Genomic DNA, 23,809 nt, shown 5'->3' with positions numbered 1-23,809 from the left:
TATTCTGTAAGTCAGTGCTTTATGAATCAGTTTGTTTAGGACTTGCCATTGCATGTGGAGATGAGAGCGAGCTAGTCCGACATCCACTAGTTAGCAGGGCTGTGGAGTCGGAGTCGGAAGCTATTTTGGGTGGAGTTGGAGTCGGTAGAAATGTACCGACTCCGGCTTCAAAATAAATTTTGATTGACAAATTTTTTAAAATATAAATTCAAAATGTCAAAGAAGCTTCCCATGAAGTCAGCTGTAGTTGAGCATTTCACCATAACTCAAGATGGAAAACATTTTGTGTGTCAGTGTATGACACAGGATCCAGATGAAGACAAATGCTGTGATGCCAAGATCAGTGCATATTCAGGCAGCAATAAAAATGCTCCTATGAGAGCTCCCAATTTAAAAAGACATTTACAGCCCTTTCCAGGGCTGTGGAGTTGGAAGCAATTTTGGGTGGAGTCGGAGTCGGACAGTAGAAAAATAGAGGAGTCGGAGTCAAAGGTTTGGCGTACCGACTCCACAGCCCTGCTAGTTAGTCTGACATCCACTGCTAGGTCTTCTCCCAGTACAGTTAAATGTCACAATGTTGTGTTCCTCATACTTTTCGTTCTCAACATCCTGAAATTCCTTAGTGTTTTTTAAAAAGGAAATGCCCTTTAGTTCATTTGCCTCTTTAAAATTCTTTTTGGTACAACAAACTTAATGTTAAACTTCTTCCGTTTATAGGCATATTGAATCTTGGCAATTAATATGAAACTATCTAGATATTAATAAACTGCTGTTTTGCTTCTTTGATCGCCACCCATATTGCAAGTGATTTTGCCATCTGTCTTGCCTTTTCCTGCTTTGAACACACCCAAAGAACAAATTTTCTTACTTTCAGATGACTTGAATTCATTTTGTGTCAGATGAGGCATCAAAGGAAAAAGTCCAAGTAGTGAAACCATCTATGGTCCTGATTCAATTACTAGAACATTAATTACTTTGAGAACAGAGTTCAAGGCTCACTTCTGCATTTAACTCATTGTGTGGTGTTAGGCAAGCAGCAGTCTTTCCTTCTTGGTTCTCCATCTGTAAAATGGCAATAATGGTGGCCTACTTTGGAGGCAAACGTGCTAGAGTCTATATGTGCATTATGAGACTCCTATGTTAATCTCAGATACAGAGGGCTTGAAAACCTTTATTGCATTTGCCTCTAATATGCTACCTTAGTTATATATATCAGCTAAACTAAGTTGACATCAACTAAAGCAAAAGAATTTCCTTTGTCTAGTATATAGGGAGCTGTATTTTAAGTGCCTAGACATTGTCCTGATGTCTACACACAGGGCTCCTCTTCTTGAGGCGGGGGGGGGGGGGAGAACAGGGAAGCAAGTGAATTTGTGGGATTCTGGTTTTCTGACTTTTTAAAAAAACATAATTTAATATATTAAAGTACTTAGATGATTTATTGTTCCATATTTACTGATTCCACAGGAGCATAAAAAGTTCTGGCTTCTCTCTGGGAAGCTATTATGAGGGCCCATTTACTCTGATTCTGGAGTGATATTAATTGGAAATACAATTCATTGTTGCCAACCGTGTATGCTAAACAGTTTGAAGTGTATACATGTTGCTTGTTGTGTAATTATAGCTAGTCTTGCAGATCCATTTTGGCTCATTGTCAGGTGCAACTGGGTTTTATGATGGCTCTTTTTTAAAGTTGGAACATCTTTCTTGATGCATTTTAAAAGGAAATCTTAAACATTTTAACAGTGATACTTTAACAGTGATAGTTATAGTTTGCCTTACCTTGCTGTGTTATGCTTCTACAATACATACAAGCTTATTCTGTTTTTGGGTATGATGGTGGGGAGACTTTAAATCATATAATTAGGCAAAACAAAAAAACCCGATCCCTATTGCAAAGTATGATTTTAGTTGAGTCCAGTAACAATTGCGGATTGATTTCTAGAAGGAGATATTAAATTGGTTAAAAAAGCTAACGGTGCTTAGTAAGATGGAGGTGAAATTTAATGAAACGCTTCAGATGTGATGCAATAAAAATAGGACAAGAGAGGCATGGTATTAGTGTCGTCATCACTACCAAGGGGAGCAGTAAGCATCTGAACTTTGGCTGTGCTCTGCTTATTTGACAAAGTTTAGGGTACAAAAATGAAATATAGGTGGGCTCTAGCAAAGGTCCCTGTTACCCAATCAATAAGTGGTCAATGGTTATTCTTTCTGAAATAAGTCTGGAAATGAAATGCCCCTGAAAAAGCTTCTTGAGGATAATATTTAGTACTAGTAGCCTCATACACGGAATTGCTTAGGAATTCTAAGAAACCAAAATAATCAGTTAATTTTTGAAATTAGTAGTTAAAATCAGTGCAGTTTTTAAAAGTTTGGTCTGCCATTTTGATTCAGAATGGTGTCCTATACAAACACAGATGAAAACCTGCTGCTTCATCTCAGGAACCATCATTCAAAATTTGGTTATGATATCTTAAGAGACGTCCAAAGCCATAGCACACAGACAAACAACTTTGCAAAATCTATAGTAGATGTTTGCTTTCTTACAGAATCTGTTTATGAGTTGTGTTCTTCTGTTCTTTCCCTATGTAGTCAAAACTTGCTGTGTGATGTGACAATAGTAGCTGAAGACATGGAAATTGCAGCTCATAGAGTTGTACTAGCAGCTTGCAGTCCATACTTCCATGCCATGTTTACAGGTACTACATTTTTCTTATGGCTTGTTACGTTTGGAACTATAGTATAGTTAAACGAGTAAAATATGCATGTGTGGATCCCTGATACAGGAGGTCTAAATACTGCAGTGAAAAAAAATATGGAATGGGGGGTGGTATTGAGACACCAGTTAACAATATTTGAAAATGTCAAGCTGTTAACAGGCATGGAGGACTTAATGACTTCATGGTCTTATTGCTGGAGTGCACGTTTTAGTATTTTTAGTGTAATTTTAAATGACAGCTAGATTGCATATCTTGTCATAAGTTCTCAATGCTAGCTGGATTTTTCCTCCACTTCTCTACTCTGATGGTGCTGTGTGTTTAAGGCCAAAATTTCAGTGGATTTGCAGGATCCAAGAATGATTTACATTTGTGTTCTAGGTCAGTTGCTTCAGTGCACAGATGGAGAATCTGTGGCCTTCCAGATGTTGTACTCCAGCTTCCATCAACCCCAGTCAGCATGGCCAGTGGTCATGAATGTTGGCAGCTGTGGTCCATCAACATTTGTAGGGCACCATGTTAGCTATCCCTGCTGTGTTCTGATACAGTGGGTTGTAGTCACCCAAGTTCTACTCAGAGTAGACCTGTTGATATTAACGGACCTAAGTTAGTAATATCCATTAATTTTAATGGGTCTGCTCTGAGTATAGTAAGACTAATTTTGGATATAGCCAAGTGACTCTGGGGCTGTGCTATGAGTTATAGTAGGTTTTTCTGTACTGTTGAGCAGTAGCAGTTAAATATGCCTTGGACAGACTTCTGCACTATAAGAGGCACTGTTTTTTTCTGGTCTTGGAGACTCGTTCTAAATCCTCTTCTGTAAACATATATGCTGGCACTGCAGATGGTCCTCATGATCAGCATTTCAGCCTCCACAAGCTGACACCATGCTCTTCTGGATAGAGGTAAAATTGTTTTGAGGGATGATGAATCGAATGGTGCTAATATTAATTCTCCTTGTCTGCTGCTAGAATTTTCTGGAGCAATTTCTGCAGGTGTCACTTAATGCATTAAAGGTGATTATATCAAGTTATTGATTTATTCTCATTTATATAAATATTGCATGTCTTATTTTTGAAGTATGCTTATACTTCTGTGTGCCCATGAAGTTTTTAGTCCTGAAATTATGAATGGATATAGATGTATGACATAGGCATTCAAGGTTTTTAAAAGATTTATGCAGTTCAGAGCAGGAGGTATTGCTAAATCGTCTGATGGCTGCCCCTTAAATTTAAATTATTTTTTCTAGCGTATCATGGTTCTTATTGGGGGTGGGGTGCTATCATCCTAAACTGATCCATGTAGCTTCATTCTGGAGAATAAACATTTCCTTTCTCTTCTCCTAGAGGAAAACTTTTGTGCCGAGGAAGCCACCTGGAACTGCAACATGTTGATGCCAGTTACCAGTGTCTGATTAAATTAACAGAGCTATACAACCATGTATTATAGGTGAAATGAGCGAGAGTCAGGCAAAGAGAGTTCGAATAAAGGAAGTTGATGGATGGACCCTTAAGATGCTCATTGAATATGTTTACACTGCTGAAATTCAGCTTACAGAAGAAAATGTACAGGTGAGTAGGAGAATATTTTCATCTTATCCTTCAATGATGCATAATGACACAAAGTGAGAACCTTCCCTGTTAAGGTAATGACATTTATTTTTAGCATCTTAGTCATAAGAAGGATATGTGGATTTTAATAGCATTTATGTGATCTTATAGGACTTCTTTTTGTAGTTCAGAATAATTGATCTAGAACTTATAGTCACCTGTTCTTTTATAGACCTAAACAAGCTGTTTTGTAATTATGCAATAATGGCAAGTCATGGAAACACTTGAGAAAGCAGTGGTTTGAAAGGGTCATGTTAAAATATGCTGTATTTGGGTATAAATCATTGCTGATACATGCAGGCAGTTCTGGTGTAGCAAAATGGGCAGGTTCTGCGGCCAAAAGACCCAACAGTAACATACTTATCATATGCATGGAGTCAGCCTGCTGTTCAGTGAAAACTTTAGCCCAGACTAACAATAATTTTCCAACAGGCCTCTCTCCCCTTGTTGTCATGGCATATGAGCACATGGAGCCAGAATCAAGGGGCCAGAATCAAGGGCTTCCAAAATTAATCGGGTTATCTCCAAATTGAGCTGTTCTGTGGGTCCCTTGATGACAAAGGGTTATAATGGTTCCTGCTTGGAACTTGCAAGGCACTTAGCTGATGTGAATTTCCAGGCTATCACCACATTAGTGTCTCTCTAACACATTGTATAAAACCTTTGCCATTCATCCTGGGACATTGCCCCTATATTTAGCCTTTACCTGCCTATAAGCCCTTAAGGGTTTTTTAATTAAATGTAGGCTAAACACTCTATAGTTGATGAAGGGTGTGCGGCGCTGTGAAGGCCATATTAATACGAACAGATGCTGTCCTGCAAGTTGCTGGAGCACAGAGGATTTGATTCATTTTTTTCTAGAATGTTCATTATACTCAGATTTAGGCCATAAATATTTCAATCCTCTTGTTAATGTCAGTGAAGGTACCTTGATGAACAAATTGTGTTTTTATTAGCAGGAACCTATTATGTGTCACATTGGGCTGCTAAGTATGTTAAATTGGCTTTAGTAAGGAGAAAAGGATTTATTCCTTTGGATGATAATACCTAGCGTTGGAGCTCTTTCAGTAATTGCTATTAATTATCAGTGTCTGCAGTCTTGTTATATATTTATATTCCTGAATTATTTATTTCGTTTTTTGCAGTTACTGTTTTAATGCCTCTTCTGCGTCTCTTTTTTTTTTTGGTGTGCATGCAAAAAGCCTACTTGGCTGTTGCATAATAAACTGAACACAAGAACATATCTGCATCGTTTGGATCCTTCATAGAGTTGTAGAATAGCTGATGTCCTGCTTGGTGATTCTGAGAGAGGGTTAAAAACATCTGGTGCAATTTCATAAGAAATCACAGGGAAAACAATGTTGGGCCAGCATCTTCATATATTGAAAGATTATGTAAATTGGCTACTTTTGAGCCTAGAGCAGGGTTAGCCAATGTGCTACTCTAAATCTTACTTGCGTACCCCCCAAAAAGACAGGGTTGTATCCAGTGCTCCATGTGCATAGTTCTGATGGTACAGTGGAACTTAAGTTTCCTTTCCCCTCCCCATGCACCCCCAAATCTGCTCCAGTGGGTTTCTCAATCCTCTGGAGCTGATTTTGAGCTGCCTGGGGGCTGTAGGGGATGGACGAGGAAGCTCCATTGTGCCAGCAAAGGGGCGGCATTGTATATGGCCTATACTGTACATGAGGCTGGACATGGTATCTTACTGTATATTACTTTGAACAAACTTATAGTAGAAAATTCTCCACTTTCCAAGTTCTTGCAAATCTGGACCAAAGTTGATCTGATTACAATTCTAGGTGCAAATCTGAATATAAATACACAGTTAAATACACATATTGGTATATATCATATTTAAATTGCCATACAGACATTGTACTCACCCTGACGTGCCCATCAATGTGTTAAATAAAATAAAAATGCATGCTTCTCATTCTGAGGAGACATTTATTTGTGTGCAAGCACACACACGAAAAAGGAACAGCTTTAATAGTTGTCTAACTTGTTAACTAAATAGGCCTAATCAGTCTTCTAAATGAGAAGGCTACATTCTTAATTTAGTTTGAATTATGTATACTAGTTATACAGCAACAAATATAATTAAGGAATAACCTTGCAGGGTCAGCTCTACCATTGGGCAGAGTGAGACAGCTGCCTTTGACAGATGGTGAGAGGCAGGGAGTAGGTGTGTTATGCAGCCTCCTACATTAGACTGCTATCCTCAGGTGAAATGGAGGATGTTATCTCATCATAAGTGTCAGTCTGGTCAGATTTTGCACATGGAACAGGGGAAGGGTCTTTCATCTTGGGCTAGTCCTTTTCCTGACAAAATTTACTAACCTAAGAGCTGGTTGTCTTATACGACTTAAAATAGCATAATAGCTTTGCATAATTGTGGCAGCAATGTACTTAAAACAGTACTGCCATTTTTAACAGTAGTATAACTGTTATTCTGGGTTGATACTATCACATCTTGACTAGCTGCAAAACAGCTATGAATCATGACTGCTATGATCATCATCCCTACAAATTAAACTTGGTAATTGGCTTACCAGAAATCAGGTACCAATAGCTTTAGAGATTTAAGGCACTTGGGTTTCACTTAGTAAGGTGAGAAACCAGAGTTTACAAACCTTTCAACAAACACTGTTCAGTACTTGCAGTACTCAGGCTCAACTGAAGTGTTAAGTGTCAATACTTGTCTATTAGGACAAACTGCAGTGTGTAATTGTCATAGAGACCTTGATGCACTGATGTTGTTGGCCATTCTTCTAAAAACAGTTTTTGCTTTTATCTGTTGTTGACACTCTTCATTCAGCTTTATGTGCTCTGGTTAATTCCAGTCTATAGAGCACAATAATGAATGAATCGATAGATTGTTATAACTTCTCCAGGATAACCTTCTGGACCTCAGTATCTACCGTGGTATTGATGATAGCAGCTAGGGCTCTGCTCCACGTTCAACTGAAGCCTGAGGTGAATTGGGCCTCTTCAGAGGCAGTTAGACCTCAGCTGAGTCAGGTTCAGACAGCCCCAAATCACTACGGGACGGGTTGGATGACCCAGAGCAACCCATGGCTGTCAGGAGGCAGGGCATAGGACAGGAAGAAGAGGCAGGCACAGTGGGAAAACAAGCCCCAGACCTACTTTTGGTCCCCAGCTGTGTCTACCTGGAGACGATAGGCCTGCCTGCCTGCCTGCTGTTCCCCCCCCCCCCCGGAGAATCAATCCCTTGGTGATTCTGAAGGGGAATGCTGTGTAAGTGGCTTTCCTAAAGGAAAGTTGCTTTCTCAGTGTCACCGGTGCAGAATCACCCTCTTCTGATCAGCTGTTCAGTGGAGAGGTGGATTCTGCATGGTGCAGGTGATGCTCTGTTAACAGCTTTCCTGTAGAAAAGGCATTTGTGAAGCATCACCAGTACAGGATCGCCCCCTTTGCTAATCAGCTGTTCAGAGGAGGGGGCAATTCTGTGATGCTACAACATCTTCCACAAATCAATACCTCCGCTGAGGCATTGATCATGGGGGATGAAGGCATTTCAGCACACTGCAGAATTGACCCCTGTCTCAGTTGTGGGGAGGAGGAGCAGATGCAAGGTCTCCTTTCCCCATCCCTCTCCCTGCTACATGTTTAATTAGGGCTTTAAAGCCCTAATTAAACACTAGCCCTGCCCCCAAACTCATTTAGGAGCAAATCTGAGGCAGGGCAGGGGGTTGGTCCTGAGGACAACCCAGGGCAGGTTGGCTTGAAGACCCCCTGGATTTAGAGCCACAGGGCTGGTAGTGGGGACTATGCACAGCCCTAATAGCAGCTGGTGTAGTCAGCCTTTAGTTAACAGCCAAGCTTGTTTGTTTTAAAAAGTGTCTAAAGATTCTCCTACCTTGCAGGTAAGCTCTGCAAGTTTTCTTTTCAGTGCGGGCTGTGATGTGGGGCCTTTAGACCAACTAGACATGGTGCAGCAGTTTGGGGTGTTGAAACTTGTAACTGATCAACTGCACTGAAAGGCAGGGGAGGTGTAGATCTGATTTTTAACAAAAGGGGGTGCATGGCTTGTTTTCCAGTAGCGCACACTCCTTGCAGTTCTTTTTTTATTTAGCTCAGCTTTGATGCTGGAAGTGTGCTTGGGTAAGAGAAGAGTGCTTGTTAGGAAGGGCTATATAGTGGGCCTCTCACCTGTGCACCTCTTACTGTTAAATTCCACTGCCACCACCGTGTGCATAGAGGATTTTCATGCATAAAACATGCAAGCTGCCAGCATCATGTCAATGTTGACAGAGCTGTGTGTGCATATACAGTATACATACGCATACATACAATCAGAATGAGAACCGGCCTGTTATATAGCTGAGTTTAATACTCTGTTGCACTTTGAACTTGCTTGTTCATTTTCACCTATTTGCGTTCTTCAAAATGTCACTCTGGAATTATTAGGATTGGTAAATAAAGCATTGATATCAAGAGTGCCCCCATTAAATAGCAGATATCATTGCAGCTCTCTTCTGAACAGTTTTTCCTATTCATATTTGTACTTGCAGCCTATTCTTTGCCATGGGCTCAAGGTGGATTGTAGAAGTTTCACAAAAACAATAGCTACGACTCCAAATCAAAGGGGTGGGGAGGAAGGAGAGTTAAAAAAAAAAAAAACCTCTGGATTGGGAAGGGAGTTAGATTTGAATCTTAAAATGTATTCATTTATATTGACTTAAATTTTTTAAACTACCTTATAAGACAAAAGCCCCTTCAAGGCAGTTTATAAAATAAAGCCGTAAAACAATAGTATAGAATACAATTAACAATCGGCAGCAAACTAAAATCCGTAACTCGCATGGCCCGTTCCAGTTTAGCCACAGGCATGAAAATTGTCATCTTGCACTGATAGATCTCCCCCAAGGTTTTACTCATTCTAAAATATGAATTTATGTCTTAGAAACTCTTATGAGTCAGAACACTGTATGTGGAAGTGAAGTTATTGCAGACCTCTCCCATTACTTTTTTGACTGTTCTGTTTTGTGAAACTGGTAGTTCATATCCATCAACAGCAGAAAGTAGTTTTTTTTTAATTTGCTGATGTTAATAGAACTGAGGCAATACAGCAAAACACATTGCATGAAATTTTTCATGTACCCATTTAGCTTTTTTGGAGAGTGAGGGTTGTGCAACAGGATGAAGGCTGAAAGCCAGGACCTCCAAGGTGGCTTTCTCTGAAATGCTACCAGTTCCACGCGCAGGACCAGCCAGACAGGCCCAGCTTCGCAGTCTCAATGCGTGGATGAGACGATGGTGTCGGGTGGAAGGGTTCGGATTTGTTAGGCACTGGGGAACATTTTGGGACAAGCCGGGCCTGTACAAAAGGGACGGGCTCCACTTGAACCAGAATGGAACCAGACTGCTGGCACTTAAAATTAAAAAGGTAGCAGAGCAGCTTTTAAACTGACAGAGGGGGGAAACCCGACAGGAGCTGAGAAAGGTCCGGTTCGGAATAAACCTCCCCCCTGGGATAAAAACCAAAGAAATGATGAAATTTTAAAAGGGGTAGGCCTAGAAGTAGGCATTGTGAGAGCAGGGGCACAGGATATAAATTCAGAAGAGCAAAATTACCACAGGCCTAACCACAAGTGCCAAAGACACTTGAAGAGAGACACTGCTTACAAGTGCCTGTACGCTAATGCTAGGAGCCTCCGAACCAAGATGGGAGAACTGGAGTGCTTGGTCTTAGAGAAGAGCATTGATATAGTGAGCATAACCGAGACCTGGTGGAATGGAGAAAACCAGTGGGATACGGTTATCACTGGATATAAACTATATCGGAAGGACAGGGCAGGACGTATTGGTGGCGGAGTCGCTCTATACGTGAAAGAAGGCATTGAATCCAGCAAGCTCGAAATCCCAAAAGAGGCAGACTCCTCCACAGAATCGTTATGGGTGGTGATACCGTGCCCCAGGAGGGACTTAATACTGGGAACGATCTATCGTCCCCCTGATCAAAATGCTCAGGGAGACCTTGAGATGAGATATGAAATTGAGGAAGCATCCAAACTAGGAAATGTGGTAGTAATGGGTGACTTCAACTACCCGGACATAGACTGGCTGCATATGTGTTCCAGTCATGACAAAGAAGCAAAGTTTCTAGATATTCTAAATGACTATTCCCTAGATCAGTTGGTCATGGAACCGACCAGAGGGACGGCAACCCTGGACTTAATCCTTAGTGGGGACCGGGACCTGGTGCGAGATGTAAGTGTTGTTGAACCGATTGGGAACAGTGACCACAGTGCTATTAAATTAAACATACATGTAACTGGCCAATTGCCAAGAAAATCCAACACGGTCACATTTGACTTCAAAAGAGGAAACTTCACAAAAATGAGGGGATGGTAAAAAGAAAGCTGAAAAACAAAGTCCAGAGGGTCACATCACTCGAAAATGCTTGGAAGTTGTTTAAAAACACTATATTAGAAGCTCAACTGGAGTGCATACCGCAGATCAGAAAAGGTACCGCCAGGGCCAAGAAGATGCCAGCATGGTTAACGAGCAAAGTCAAGGAAGCTCTTAGAGGCAAAAAGTCTTCCTTCAGAAAATGGAAGTCTTGTCCAAATGAAGAAAATAAAAAAGAACACAAACTCTGGCAAAAGAAATGCAAGAAGACAATAAGGGATGCTAAAAAAGAATTTGAGGAGCACATTGCTAAGAACATAAAAACCAACAACAAAAAATTCTATAAATACATTCAAAGCAGGAGACCATCTAGGGAGACAATTGGACCCTTGGATGATAAGGGAGTCAAAGGTGTACTAAAGAACGATAAGGAGATTGCAGAGAAGCTAAATGAATTCTTTGCATCTGTCTTCACAGTGGAAGATATAGGGCAGATCCCTGAACCTGAACTAACATTTGCAGGAAGGGATTCTGAGGAACTAAGACAAATAGTGGTAACAAGAGAGGAAGTTCTAAGCTTAATGGACAATATAAAAACTGACAAATCACCGGGCCCGGATGGCATCCACCCGAGAGTTCTCAAAGAACTCAAAGGTGAAATTGCTGATCTGCTAACTAAAATATGTAACTTGTCCCTCGGGTCCTCCTCCGTGCCTGAGGACTGGAAAGTGGCCAATGTAACGCCAATCTTCAAAAAGGGATCCAGAGGGGATCCCGGAAATTACAGGCCAGTTAGCTTAACTTCTGTCCCTGGAAAACTGGTAGAAAGTATTATTAAAGCTAGATTAACTAAGCACATAGAAGAACAAGCCTTGCTGAAGCAGAGCCAGCATGGCTTCTGCAAGGGAAAGTCCTGTCTCAGTAACCTATTAGAATTCTTTGAGAGTGTCAACAAGCATATAGATAGAGGTGATCCAGTGGACATAGTGTACTTAGACTTTCAAAAAGCGTTTGACAAGGTACCTCACCAAAGGCTTCTGAGGAAGCTTAGCAGTCATGGAATAAGAGGAGAGGTCCTCTTGTGGATAAGGAATTGGTTGAGAAGCAGAAAGCAGAGAGTAGGAATAAACGGACAGTTCTCCCAGTGGAGGGCTGTAGAAAGTGGAGTCCCTCAAGGATCGGTATTGGGACCTGTACTTTTCAACTTGTTCATTAATGACCTAGAATTAGGAGTGAGCAGTGAAGTGGCCAAGTTTGCTGACGACACTAAATTGTTCAGGGTTGTTAAAACAAAAAGGGATTGCGAAGAGCTCCAAAAAGATCTCTCCAAACTGAGTGAATGGGCGGAAGAATGGCAAATGCAATTCAATATAAACAAGTGTAAAATTATGCATATTGGAGCAAAAAATCTTAATTTCACATATACGCTCATGGGGTCTGAACTGGCGGTGACCGACCAGGAGAGAGACCTCGGGGTTGTGGTGGACAGCACGATGAAAATGTCGACCCAGTGTGCGGCAGCTGTGAAAAAGGCAAATTCCGTGCTAGGGATAATTAGGAAAGGTATTGAAAATAAAACAGCCGATATCATAATGCCGTTGTATAAATCTATGGTGCGGCCGCATTTGGAATACTGTGTACAGTACTGGTCGCCTCATCTCAAAAAGGATATTATAGAGTTGGAAAAGGTTCAGAAGAGGGCAACCAGAATGATCAAGGGTATGGAGCGACTCCCTTACGAGGAAAGGTTGCAGCATTTGGGGCTTTTTAGTTTAGAGAAAAGGCGGGTCAGAGGAGACATGATAGAAGTGTATAAAATTATGCATGGCATTGAGAAAGTGGATAGAGAAAAGTTCTTCTCCCTCTCTCATAATACTAGAACTTGTGGACATTCAAAGAAGCTGAATGTTGGAAGATTCAGGACAGAGAAAAGGAAGTACTTCTTTACTCAGCGCATAGTTAAACTATGGAATTTGCTCCCACAAGATGCAGTAATGGCCACCAGCTTGGATGGCTTTAAAAGAAGATTAGACAAATTCATGGAGGACAGGGCTATCAATGGCTACTAGCCATGATGGCTGTGCTCTGCCACCCTAGTCAGAGGCAGCATGCTTCTGAAAACCAGTTGCCAGAAGCCTCAGGAGGGGAGAGTGTTCTTGCACTCGGGTCCTGCTTGCGGGCTTCCCCCAGGTACCTGGTTGGCCACTGTGAGAACAGGATGCTGGACTAGATGGGCCACTGGCCTGATCCAGCAGGCTCTTCTTATGTTCTTATGTTCTTATGAAAAGTTCATTCAGAATGAAGGCAAGAAAAATTGCCTTCATTGTGATTGTGGTGCCAAACTCAATTCAGGATACATTTTGCTTTCACTCTTATTTGGCCACATGATGGTGTCATCATAATCGCTGCCTTTGTCAAGGGTGACACCTCCCCATTTGGCCTGCAAGCCCATTTTGGCCAAGCCACACCCACCCACCCTACACCTGACACACCTGACGACATATAAGAGCAGGTGCGGGGAAGTTAAAGATGTGCCTGGGTCAGAAGGTTTTTTTGTACATCCAAATCACCTGATCGGTGCTCTGTGCACAGTGTCGAAAATCATCTGATTGTTGGGGCCTCTTCATATAGCTCTATGCAGAACAGGGTTTCCTGATGACATTGTGACATCAGGTGATTGACATGTGGCAGCATGTCCCATCTCTTCAGCTTGGCCTGTGGGGGTGGGGGAGATAAGGATCTGGCCTGCTGGCTGGATAAAGTTCCCTACCATTGGCCTATATGCTTGGCTGGAACTGACTCAGATAGGAGCTTCTGTATTTGTACCAGATCTGAAGATCATGGAAGGAAGAAACAGGGAAATAAACAGTTGCAATAGCATAGTGAATGGCATGTTAAAAAAGTCGAGGAGAGAGGTGACTTGTGAAATTTCCATCCTTGCCTCAATTCCAGCTCTATGAATTTTTATAACTGCTGTAGTTAAAGTGCATTCAGTACTCTGAAATGCTAATGATGATTGCCTGATGAGGAATGAGATGGGTGGCTTCTGAATTGTTTTTATTAATATTTCTGAATGGTTTTAATTAATATTACTGAATTATTGGTGTTAGTCTCTTTGCATTTTGTCATGAGCTACAGTTTCAAAAATTAAATTTTTGAATTATGAACAATTAAATATTTCTTCAATGGAGACATGTCTGCAGCTGAAGTTACATAACAAACCCCATGTCACTTGTATCTAAAGGACCCAGCTCTTTCACTAGCCCTCATCAGATGGGAAGCACTTCTTACTTGGAGCTTCATTCCCACAAGTGTTGGTTGTCTTCTTGCTCTTCAGGATGAACCTTGGGAGGAGGCAATGCCTCTGTTTTGCAGGACAGTTGAGCTTGGTATAAAGCTCTGCAGGACAGCTGGCATTTAGTGTAAGAAAGCTGTGCAAGCACCATGCATACTGCGAAGTAGTCTCTGCTGTTACATAGATGCTATGATAGATTTTAGCAAGAGAAGAGGTTAATGGAAACCAGAATATTGTGGCTACAAAATAAAGGTCTCTGGATTTTCCAGGGGTATTAGATTGGGTAGTTCTCCCTCTTTGCAAAACCTTGCAATTTATCCTCCTACCTCACTTCAAATGTTCATTTAAATATCCTTTGTTTGTAATCTGAACAAGCAGGCTAAAGGGCTGTTGCCATTCTTGATGGTATAGTGACTTCCTTATACTGTATACAATTCTCTAAAAAATAGCTGCTGTGTATTACTGGGTTATATAAATGGTGTGTGTAGTACCAGTGATCCAACATCTTTCACTGCAATTTGAATCCTGTTTCCTGTTAGGTATGACTTGCCAGTATCTTTCAACTCATCTAGTACAGCATGTAGCATTTGTGACAAACTGTTTGGCCAAATGTTCACTAAACATTAGAAAATGTCTCAAGCTGTTGCATAGTCAACACTTGTCTGCATCAATTAAGGATTTTTAACACCTAATATCTTGCTGGCTGTACAACTCCTTTAACTATTGGGATTGGTTTGACCAAACTGGTAAATAATTAAAGAACTGCAAATTACAGTGTTGTAACGTAAGACCAGCTTCTTTACCCCTCTGGAAGTGACCTTTCTCATACATTTGGAGCTTCCTTTTTAGGGCTTGGTCTGATTCAATTTAATCAGTAGCTCTTTGAGTTTTTCTGAATCTGTAATGTAAGTTGTAAATTTAACACCACTCTAAAGGGGAGGGGGGAGAGAAGGAAGATGTGGTAGGATGGGATTTACCTTTCAGCATGTAGCATAAATTTATAAGTGTTTTTGAACTGTTATATGCCATCAACTGAGCTTGACTTACAGGTAATGCTTGAAGGCATTTAACTTATTTTCAAACATATTCTGTTGGATCCATTGAAATGAATAGGACAAATTTAACTAACTTAGGTTGGATCCAGTCTGTCTTTATTATTATTATGTTGCATTTGCGATTTATAGCTCACCTGTCAATAAAATTCCAAGCAAATTAAAGCATAATGTCAATAGAAGCCACTGTAAAAGGACTATAAAACAGAAAACTCTTTCCCAATGTCAAAATGAAGTCAGAGTAAGTGCTGGGAAGAGCATTCCACAGTTGGGGTGCCACCATTGAGAAGGGTCCTTCCCTGATAGTATCTCTGTTTATTATTTATTATTTGATTTATATCCCGCCCTTCCTCCCAGTAGGAGCCCAGGGTGGCAAACAAAAGCACTAAAAACACTTTAAAACATCATAAAAACAGGCTTTAAAATATATTAAAACACAACATCTTTAAAAACATTTTTAAAAGCTTTGGAAACATCTTTTAAAAAAGGTTTAAAAATGTAATTCCAACACAGACAGGAATAAGGTCTCGATTTAAAAGGCTTGTTGAAAGAGGAAGGTCTTCAGTCGGCTCCAAAAAGATAATAGAGATGGCACCTATCTGATATTTAAGGGGAGGGAATTCCAAAGGGGAGGTGCCATTACACTAAAGGTCCATTTCCTATGTTGTGCGGAATGGACCTCCTAATAACATGGTATCTGCAGGAGGTCCTCATCTGTAGAGTGCAGTGATCGACTGAGTATATAAGGGATAAGATGATATTTCAGGTGCCTGTCGTAACTGAGATGGTGTGGGAACCCAGAGGAGGGCCTCCGGTGAAGAATTTAGTGTTTGGACATGCACAGTCAAAGAGCAACTGAGAGAGCAAAACAAGATACATTGTACAATCAGTTATTCCTGTTACTCCAAATAGCACAGGCTTATGCATGTTCACTCAGATGTACCTCCCATTGAGTTCATTGCAGCTTTATTCCCAAATAAGTATGTTTAGGCTTGCAGCCTGCACACAGAAATTGATCTGCAAAGCCAGCACCTCACTTCCAGCTATTCAGTTCCTAGTTCAAAATTATTACCTTGCATTAATCTAAATCCTTGGAGCTATTGCAGATATCAAGAATGAGGCACTGGGAGGTAAGAAGGTAGTTTCTGAAGGCACACCATTGTCCTGCTCAGGTGTTCAGTCACCCTATGTGTAAACAAGCATGCTAGGAGAAGGAGGGTGCGCTGCCAAGTCTCTCCTCCCCCCGGCTCCTAGGTGTGTTATTGTTACCCTGTTTAGACTAAACATTTAAAGTGAGAAGCATCCTGTACTCATGGAGGCTCCCCATGTGATTTAGAACTCTGATTGTGCAGAAGATGAATTTGGCTCTCAGACCTCTGGAGGGATTTAACTGAGAAGGTGGGATTTGATGCCCTCCCCCCGTTTCTTACATGGGCTCCTTCTGGGAGGAAGAAAGGGATATTAATAAATAAATGTTTGCTTACATGCAAGGAGACTTAACATCTGAAAAGGCTTGTATATGATATGGAAATGTCACGCATGTTTATGCCCTCTGGGGATGAGGAATCAAGCTATTTTAATATAATACCGACAATGGAAGTATATTTCACAAAAGAATTGATGGTAAGGAAATAGTCTTTTTTTTGCCGGGGGTGGGGAGGCTTGAGAAAACCAGTTTAACTGTGATTACCAGTAGAAAGACACAGACTTGTCTCAGAAGCAGCCACTGAACAGATTATATGGAAATGCCAAAGTGAATGTTGTTTAAACATATTAGTAACACTCACTTTTCAGGGCATGCTGCCTTCACAAGGCAGCTTACAAGATCCTAAAAAACATGAGGTAAAATTACAAAATACACAAACCCGCAGCAGCTATTTTTTTTTTCAAGTATAGCATAATACAGTCAAGCAGACTTAAATAAATGTGTCTTTTTTTTTTTTTAAGTCATATGAGAGATCTTCAAAGGCTGCATGCTTTCGGGTCTTGCTGCTGAGGAAAAAATATATATATATTCTGACACAATTCACTTTTGAGACACATTGATGTCTGAGCAGCATATAACATGGAACAGCCTTGGGTGTAAATATGTGTTTGAAAGGAGGGAATGCAGGACAAGTGTGCACTATTTTAGATGAGGTTACCTGCTCAGTCTGTAAACGTTTGGACTTCAAGTAGAGCTGAAACTTGATCACTTAAAAGGTTTTGTTTTGGGAGACATGATGCTTGTAAATGATTTTAGGAACAACTTTCTACATCTGAAATGAATGAGTGCTAGTAGCTTTCTTGGGTGAAATGTAAAGTGTTAGCTTTAGCTTTGTGCTACAGATGTCAAAATGTATTTTTAGCCTTCTCCAGTGCCACCCACCCACCACTACAGCTGTTTATCTTGACTCATGCTTTTCTTGAAAGACAAGCAGTGTGAACACAAATTGCTTCTGCTTGAGGCATTTCTGCAGTTCTGTGTTGGTTCACTGAGCCCATGGGACCCTGGAAGCATCCTCTTTAATCTGTCTCTGAGTAGGGAAGAGTAAACTACTGACTAGGTAACTGCTGTATTCCCTTCACTTGAATGTGTTCCTGTTAAAGCTAGCAATCCATGGACCCTATATTTAATTGTGTGAATACAATATACAAATATTAGAAACAAACACAGATCAGCAAAGAAGTGTACACAGGGAAGTCAATTTTTGCAGGAGATGGTGTGGGGAGATGCAGTTTGAATTCCAGTTCTTGCTCAGGCCTGATGCTTATTAAGTAGCCTTGAGCTCATTCAAGAAAGAGCAATGCACATTTTCTATTTTGTATGTGGCATTTTTAGGAATGGGGATTGCATGCAAAATCACTCCATCATATTATGAAAACCTAAGACATGAAGCAGCTGCATGTCAATCTTGGATGAATCCTCTAGAGCGGGAATCGTCAATGTGGTGCCTGTGGGCACACATGTGCACGCAGAAGCTTTCACTGGCACCTGCAGGGCCCCCTCCTCCTGTTGAAATCGGCTTGAAAGAAGCATTCTTCTCTATCCACACACCACAACATTTTTTTTTGCTTGTCTCTCTGTCTCTCTCTGTGTGTGTTTGTTTGTTTGTTTTAGGTGCCCACAACAATTTCTCATTTACCAATGTGCCCATGGGCCCAAATAGGCTGACAACCCTTGCTCTAGAGCCTGTGGGTGTCCTGAGGCTTAACAAGTGCATGATCTAATTTACTGCCCCAATGTTCTGACTTAATCCAAACATGATAGTAATAAGAGGCTGTTAAAAAGGCATCTGTAATGTGACTTACTGGGATCATCATTTTAAAATATCATCCCTGTGCTTTATCGACTCCACTGGCTCCTGGGCGCAATTCAAAGTGCTGGTTGTGACCTTTAAAGCCCTAAGCTGCCTTGGACCAATGGACCTGAGGGACTGCTTATGCCCATATGTACCTGCTGGTGGTTTAAGATTGGCTGCCTCTGGTCTCCTGTGTGGGCCTAGAATGAAAGATGTCAGACTGGCAGGCATGCAGGAGAAAGCCTTTTCAGCCGTGGCCCCCAAGCTCTGGAATACCCTATCCCAAGAAGCCCACTCTGCTCCCTCCCTGATGGTTTTCAGGAGATTTCTAAAAGCCATCTTGTTCTGGAGAGCCTTTGGGAGGGACTGAAGTCGTAGAGCCTGTAACTGATTGATTGTATTTCCTCTCTCTTTTTAGTTTTTACTTCTTTAGTCCTTTTTAATATCACTCCCCTATTTTCTTAACTGTATTTTATGTACTTTTATCTGTTTTAATGTTTTTGTGATTTTATTGTGTATGATTTTATTGTGAGCTGCCCTGAGTGCCCTATTGTAGGGTAGAAGGGCAGGATAAAATATTTTAAATAATAATAAAAGGAAAGATATAAGGAAGTCTGTTTTTTGTTTGTTTGTATGGACTTGAATTAAAGGATATCGGAAACAACTGAACAAACACATGTAAATGAAATGTGATATGAAAGAGGTTGGTGTTAAAACAAACAGTGCATCTTCTCCTCATATATATATCTTATAATGCTTTTCATAAATAGCTACTAGAAGAAAATCAGTTAATAGTTCATAGGTTGCATAGGCCATCATTACAAATAACAATGAATACACAAGCACGGAATTAGAATGGGGGAGAGGGAGAAAAATGAATTCCAGCAGATGAACAAAACGAGGGTTGAATTTTCTAAGATTACATCCAGCCCAAAGTTTCTGCTTTTTCCAACATAGCTCAAACTTCTATGAAAATGTTTGTGTTATTCAGTCTCTTGAGATTAATCAGAAAGTTGTTTAATGCTACAGTAAGTGTTATGGCTGTGATTGACCTAATATGTCATCTCAGCCGAGCATCAACTTGCATTCATTGGCATGCCCTTGAAGCTTTTGCATGCACGAGGGCTATATGCTCATTTCCATGGAGAGCATTGGAGAATGTGAAATTGCTCCACTACATGAATAGGTAAGCTTGCTCATAGAGGAGCTCCATGTTTGGGGGTGTAATAGAATTAGATTTTGGAGAATATTGCTTTACTTGGACCAACTTCTCTTTGCACTTCTCCTGCCTGAAAACTAGTAAGGTTAGCAGTGGCCATATTTGGATGACCATATCTTAACACTATGCCAAGATAAGAACAAGCCTTTTATCCGCATGTGCAGCCTCTTCACAGTATGAACAATCGAGCCAGGAAGTCTAACCAAATTTTCCTGTCTTTCATCTGGGAAACTATGCTTAATTAGAGGCTTCCTGGTTTGCTCATGCTGTAAAGCGGGAGCCAAAGGGCCGCACGCATGGCCAAAAGGCTCATATCTTGGTGTAATTAAGAGATTGTCATCCAAACAGGGCCAGTATCTCTTCTGGACAGGTACTTCCTGAGTTGGATCTTACGGAATAAACCAAATAAAGATAATTGGGAATGCAGAACTGGAGAGCATTTTGGAATGAAATTGATTAGCATCAACCTCTTACTAATGTAAATGGTAAACAGCAACAAAAAAGCCAGTCCTGGTGTATTATGATTAAATCCTTTAGTGAGGAGTGGGAGAAGAATGAAGAATGATTTGAGAATTGAAGAAACTCAGTACTATTGTACTCTACGTGATTAGAGGGACAACCACATTTCTGCAATAATTGAATACATGGCAACAAAATTGGATTCTAAGGCTGAGACAGAATGATAAGATGAATAGAAATAAAAGCCTATAACTTACCTGGAACACACGGTTTCTTAGATTTTCTAATAGCAAACATCACAAAAACACCCATAATTGCAAAAAGGTGATTTTAAAATGCAGATCTCCATCAGTCATAGTTTCTCGAATTATATGCCTCAGTTTTGTTTCTCTTTTTTGTTGATTGTGGCATTGACTACATGAATTTACCTGGTTCTGGTTATTGTAGGTACTTCTTCCGGCAGCTAGTTTGTTGCAGTTGCAGGATGTGAAGAAGAGTTGCTGTGATTTTTTGGAAACCCAGCTGCATCCTGTGAACTGTTTAGGCTTTCGAGCTTTTGCTGACATGCATGCATGCACAGACCTTCTGAACAAGGCCAACACTTATGCAGGCAAGTGCAACATCAATTCTAAAAACAAAAACAAAACTTGGTCAGACTGTGGTATTGCTTTTAACACTGTCTAATGTGGTAGCCTTTTAACATTGCTTGCACAAAAGAGAATTTGCATTGCAGTGCTGGGAAATATAAAAGTCTTAGAACAGACTGCCTTGACTTTTTGCAGGTGAAACAATAATTCACAAAGCAGCTGGGAAACTTGAGTGGATTTTAAATCAGGACTGAAAACCACATTAAAGTTTAGGCACCAGTATAAAAAATGTGAGTCTAGGCAGCCAAGCACCTGTGGTTCTAGTGTTGTCTAAAATGTTGTTAATGTGGTAATTACAAAACAGAATTTGCCAGTGTATAATAGTTACTATAATAGCTATCAAAATGCAAGAATAAATATAACCTTGTATAGTCAGCATCTTGTTTGGGAGAATAAACATCTGTTTTACTGTTAATTTTCAGTATGCTTATACTTCTAAACACTGAAGGCTTGAATGAATGGACATTTCTCTTTCCCATCTTACCTTGTTTTTCTTTCTTTTTTATTACTTTGTTTTTATTGTAGTTTTAATGTTTTTACTCTATGGTGGTTGTTTTTTGTAATGTGTTGTGAACATAAGAACATAAGAAGAGCCTGCTGGATCAGGCCAGTGGCTCATCTAGTCCAGAATCCTGTTCTCACAGTGGCCAACCAGGTGCCTGGGGGAAGCCCGCAAGCAGGACCCGAGTGCAAGAACACTCTCCCCTCCTGAGGCTTCCGGCAACTGGTTTTCAGAAGCATGCTGCCTCTGACTAGGGTGGCACAGCACAGCCATCATGGCTAGTAGCCATTGATAGCCCTGTCCTCCATGAATTTGTCTAATCTTCTTTTAAAGCCATCCAATCTGGTGGCCATTACTGCATCTTGTGGGAGCAAATTCCATAGTTTAACTATGCGCTGAGTAAAGAAGTACTTCCTTTTGTCTGTCCTGAATCTTCCAACATTCAGCTTCTTTGAATGATCACGAGTTCTAGTATTATGAGAGAGGGAGAAGAACTTTTCTCTATCCACTTTCTCAATGCCATGCATAATTTTATACACTTCTATCATGTCTCCTCTGACCCGCCTTTTCTCTAAACTAAAAAGCCCCAAATGCTGCAACCTTTCCTCGTAAGGGAGTCGCTCCATCCCCTTGATCATTCTGGTTGCCCTCTTCTGAACCTTTTCCAACTCTAGAATATCCTTTTTGAGATGAGGCGACCAGAACTGTACACAGTATTCCAAATGCGGCCGTACCATAGATTTATACAACAGCATTATGATATCGGCTGTTTTATTTTCAATACCTTTCCTAATTATCGCTAGCATGGAATTTGCCTTTTTCACAGCTGCCGCACACTGGGTCGACATTTTCATCGTGCTGTCCACTACAACCCCGAGGTCTTTCTCCTGGTCAGTCACCGCCAGTTCAGACCCCATGAGCGTATATGTGAAATTAAGATTTTTTGCTCCAATATGCATAATTTGACACTTGTTTATATTGAATTGCATTTGCCATTTTTCTGCCCATTCACTCAGTTTGGAGAGGTCTTTTTGGAGCTCTTCGCAATCCCTTTTTGTTTTAACAACCCTGAACAATTTAGTGTCATCAGCAAACTTGGCCACTTCACTGCTCACTCCTAATTCTAGGTCATTAATGAACAAGTTGAAAAGTACAGGCCCCAATACCGATCCTTGAGGGACTCCACTTTCTACAGCCCTCCATTGGGAGAACTGTCCGTTTATTCCTACTCTCTGCTTTCTGCTTCTCAACCAATTCCTTATCCACAAGAGGACCTCTCCTCTTATTCCATGACTGCTAAGCTTCCTCAGAAGTCTTTGGTGAGGTACCTTGTCAAAAGCTTTTTGAAAGTCTAAGTACACTATGTCCACTGGATCACCTCTATCTATATGCTTGTTGACACTCTCAAAGAATTCTAATAGGTTACTGAGACAGGACTTTCCCTTGCAGAAGCCATGCTGGCTCTGCTTCAGCAAGGCTTGTTCTTCTATGTGCTTAGTTAATCTAGCTTTAATAATACTTTCTACCAGTTTTCCAGGGACAGAAGTTAAGCTAACTGGCCTGTAATTTCTGGGATCCCCTCTGGATCCCTTTTTGAAAATTGGCGTTACTTTTGCCACTTTCCAGTCCTCAGACACAGAGGAGGACCCGAGGGACAAGTTACATATTTTAGTTAGCAGATCAGCAATTTCACATCTGAGTTCTTTGAGAACTCTCAGGTGGATGCCATCCGGGCCCGGTGATTTGTCAGTTTTTATATTGTCCATTAAGCCTAGAACTTCCTCTCTCGTTACCACTATTTGTCTCAGTTCCTCAGAATCCCTTCCTGCAAATGTTAGTTCAGGTTCAGGGATCTGCCCTATATCTTCCACTGTGAAGACAGATGCAAAGAATTCATTTAGCTTCTCTGCAATCTCCTTATCGTTCTTTAGTACACCTTTGACTGCCTTATCATCCAAGGGTCCAATCGCCTCCCTAGATGGTCTCCTGCTTTGAATGTATTTATAGAATTTTTTGTTGTTGGTTTTTGTGTTCTTAGCAATGTGCTCCTCAAATTCTTTTTTAGCATCCCTTATTGTCTTCTTGCATTTCTTTTGCCAGAGTTTGTGTTCCTTTTTATTTTCTTCATTCGGACAAGACTTCCATTTTCTGAAGGAAGACTTTTTGCCTCTAAGAGCTTCCTTGAATTTGCTCGTTAACCATGCTGGCATCTTCTTGGCCCTGGCGGTACCTTTTCTGATCTGCGGTATGCACTCCAGTTGAGCTTCTACTATAGTGTTTTTAAACAACTTCCAAGCATTTTCGAGTGATGTGACCCTCTGGACTTTGTTTTTCAGCTTTCTTTTTACCAATCCCCTCATTTTTGTGAAGTTTCCTCTTTTGAAGTCAAATGTGACCGTGTTGGATTTTCTTGGCAATTGGCCAGTTACATGTATGTTTAATTTAATAGCACTGTGGTCACTGTTCCCAATCGGTTCAACAACACTTACATCTCGCACCAGGTCCTGGTCCCCACTAAGGATTAAGTCCAGGGTTACCGTCCCTCTGGTCGGTTCCCTGACCAACTGGTCTAGGGAATAGTCATTTAGAATATTGAGAAACTTTGCTTCTTGGTCATGGCTGGAACACATATGCGGCCAGTCTATG

The 23,809-nt window shown here is 40.8% G+C and overlaps 1 protein-coding gene across 4 annotated transcripts in view; it reads left to right on the top strand.

Moving 5' to 3' along the window:
* The window catches only part of KLHL2 (kelch like family member 2), a 58,663-nt gene that overhangs the window by 9,649 nt on the left and 25,205 nt on the right, over positions 1 to 23,809 (top strand). For 3 of the 4 annotated variants that reach the window (XM_061584255.1, XM_061584253.1, XM_061584254.1), the window contains exons 3-5: positions 2,596 to 2,702; positions 4,170 to 4,291; positions 20,462 to 20,624. In XM_061584255.1, coding sequence (XP_061440239.1) covers positions 2,596 to 2,702; positions 4,170 to 4,291; positions 20,462 to 20,624 — 392 coding nt within the window. Of the gene's footprint in view, positions 1 to 2,595; positions 2,703 to 4,066; positions 4,292 to 20,461; positions 20,625 to 23,809 lie in introns of those variants that run through there. The other variant, XM_061584256.1, reaches the window with a different exon arrangement.

This window comes from Rhineura floridana, chromosome 9 (genome assembly GCF_030035675.1).
Source record: "Rhineura floridana isolate rRhiFlo1 chromosome 9, rRhiFlo1.hap2, whole genome shotgun sequence".
NCBI classification, from domain to species: domain Eukaryota; kingdom Metazoa; phylum Chordata; class Lepidosauria; order Squamata; family Rhineuridae; genus Rhineura; species Rhineura floridana.
Note: the sequence above shows the minus strand (reverse complement) of the source record. Positions and strands in the feature narration are given on the sequence as shown.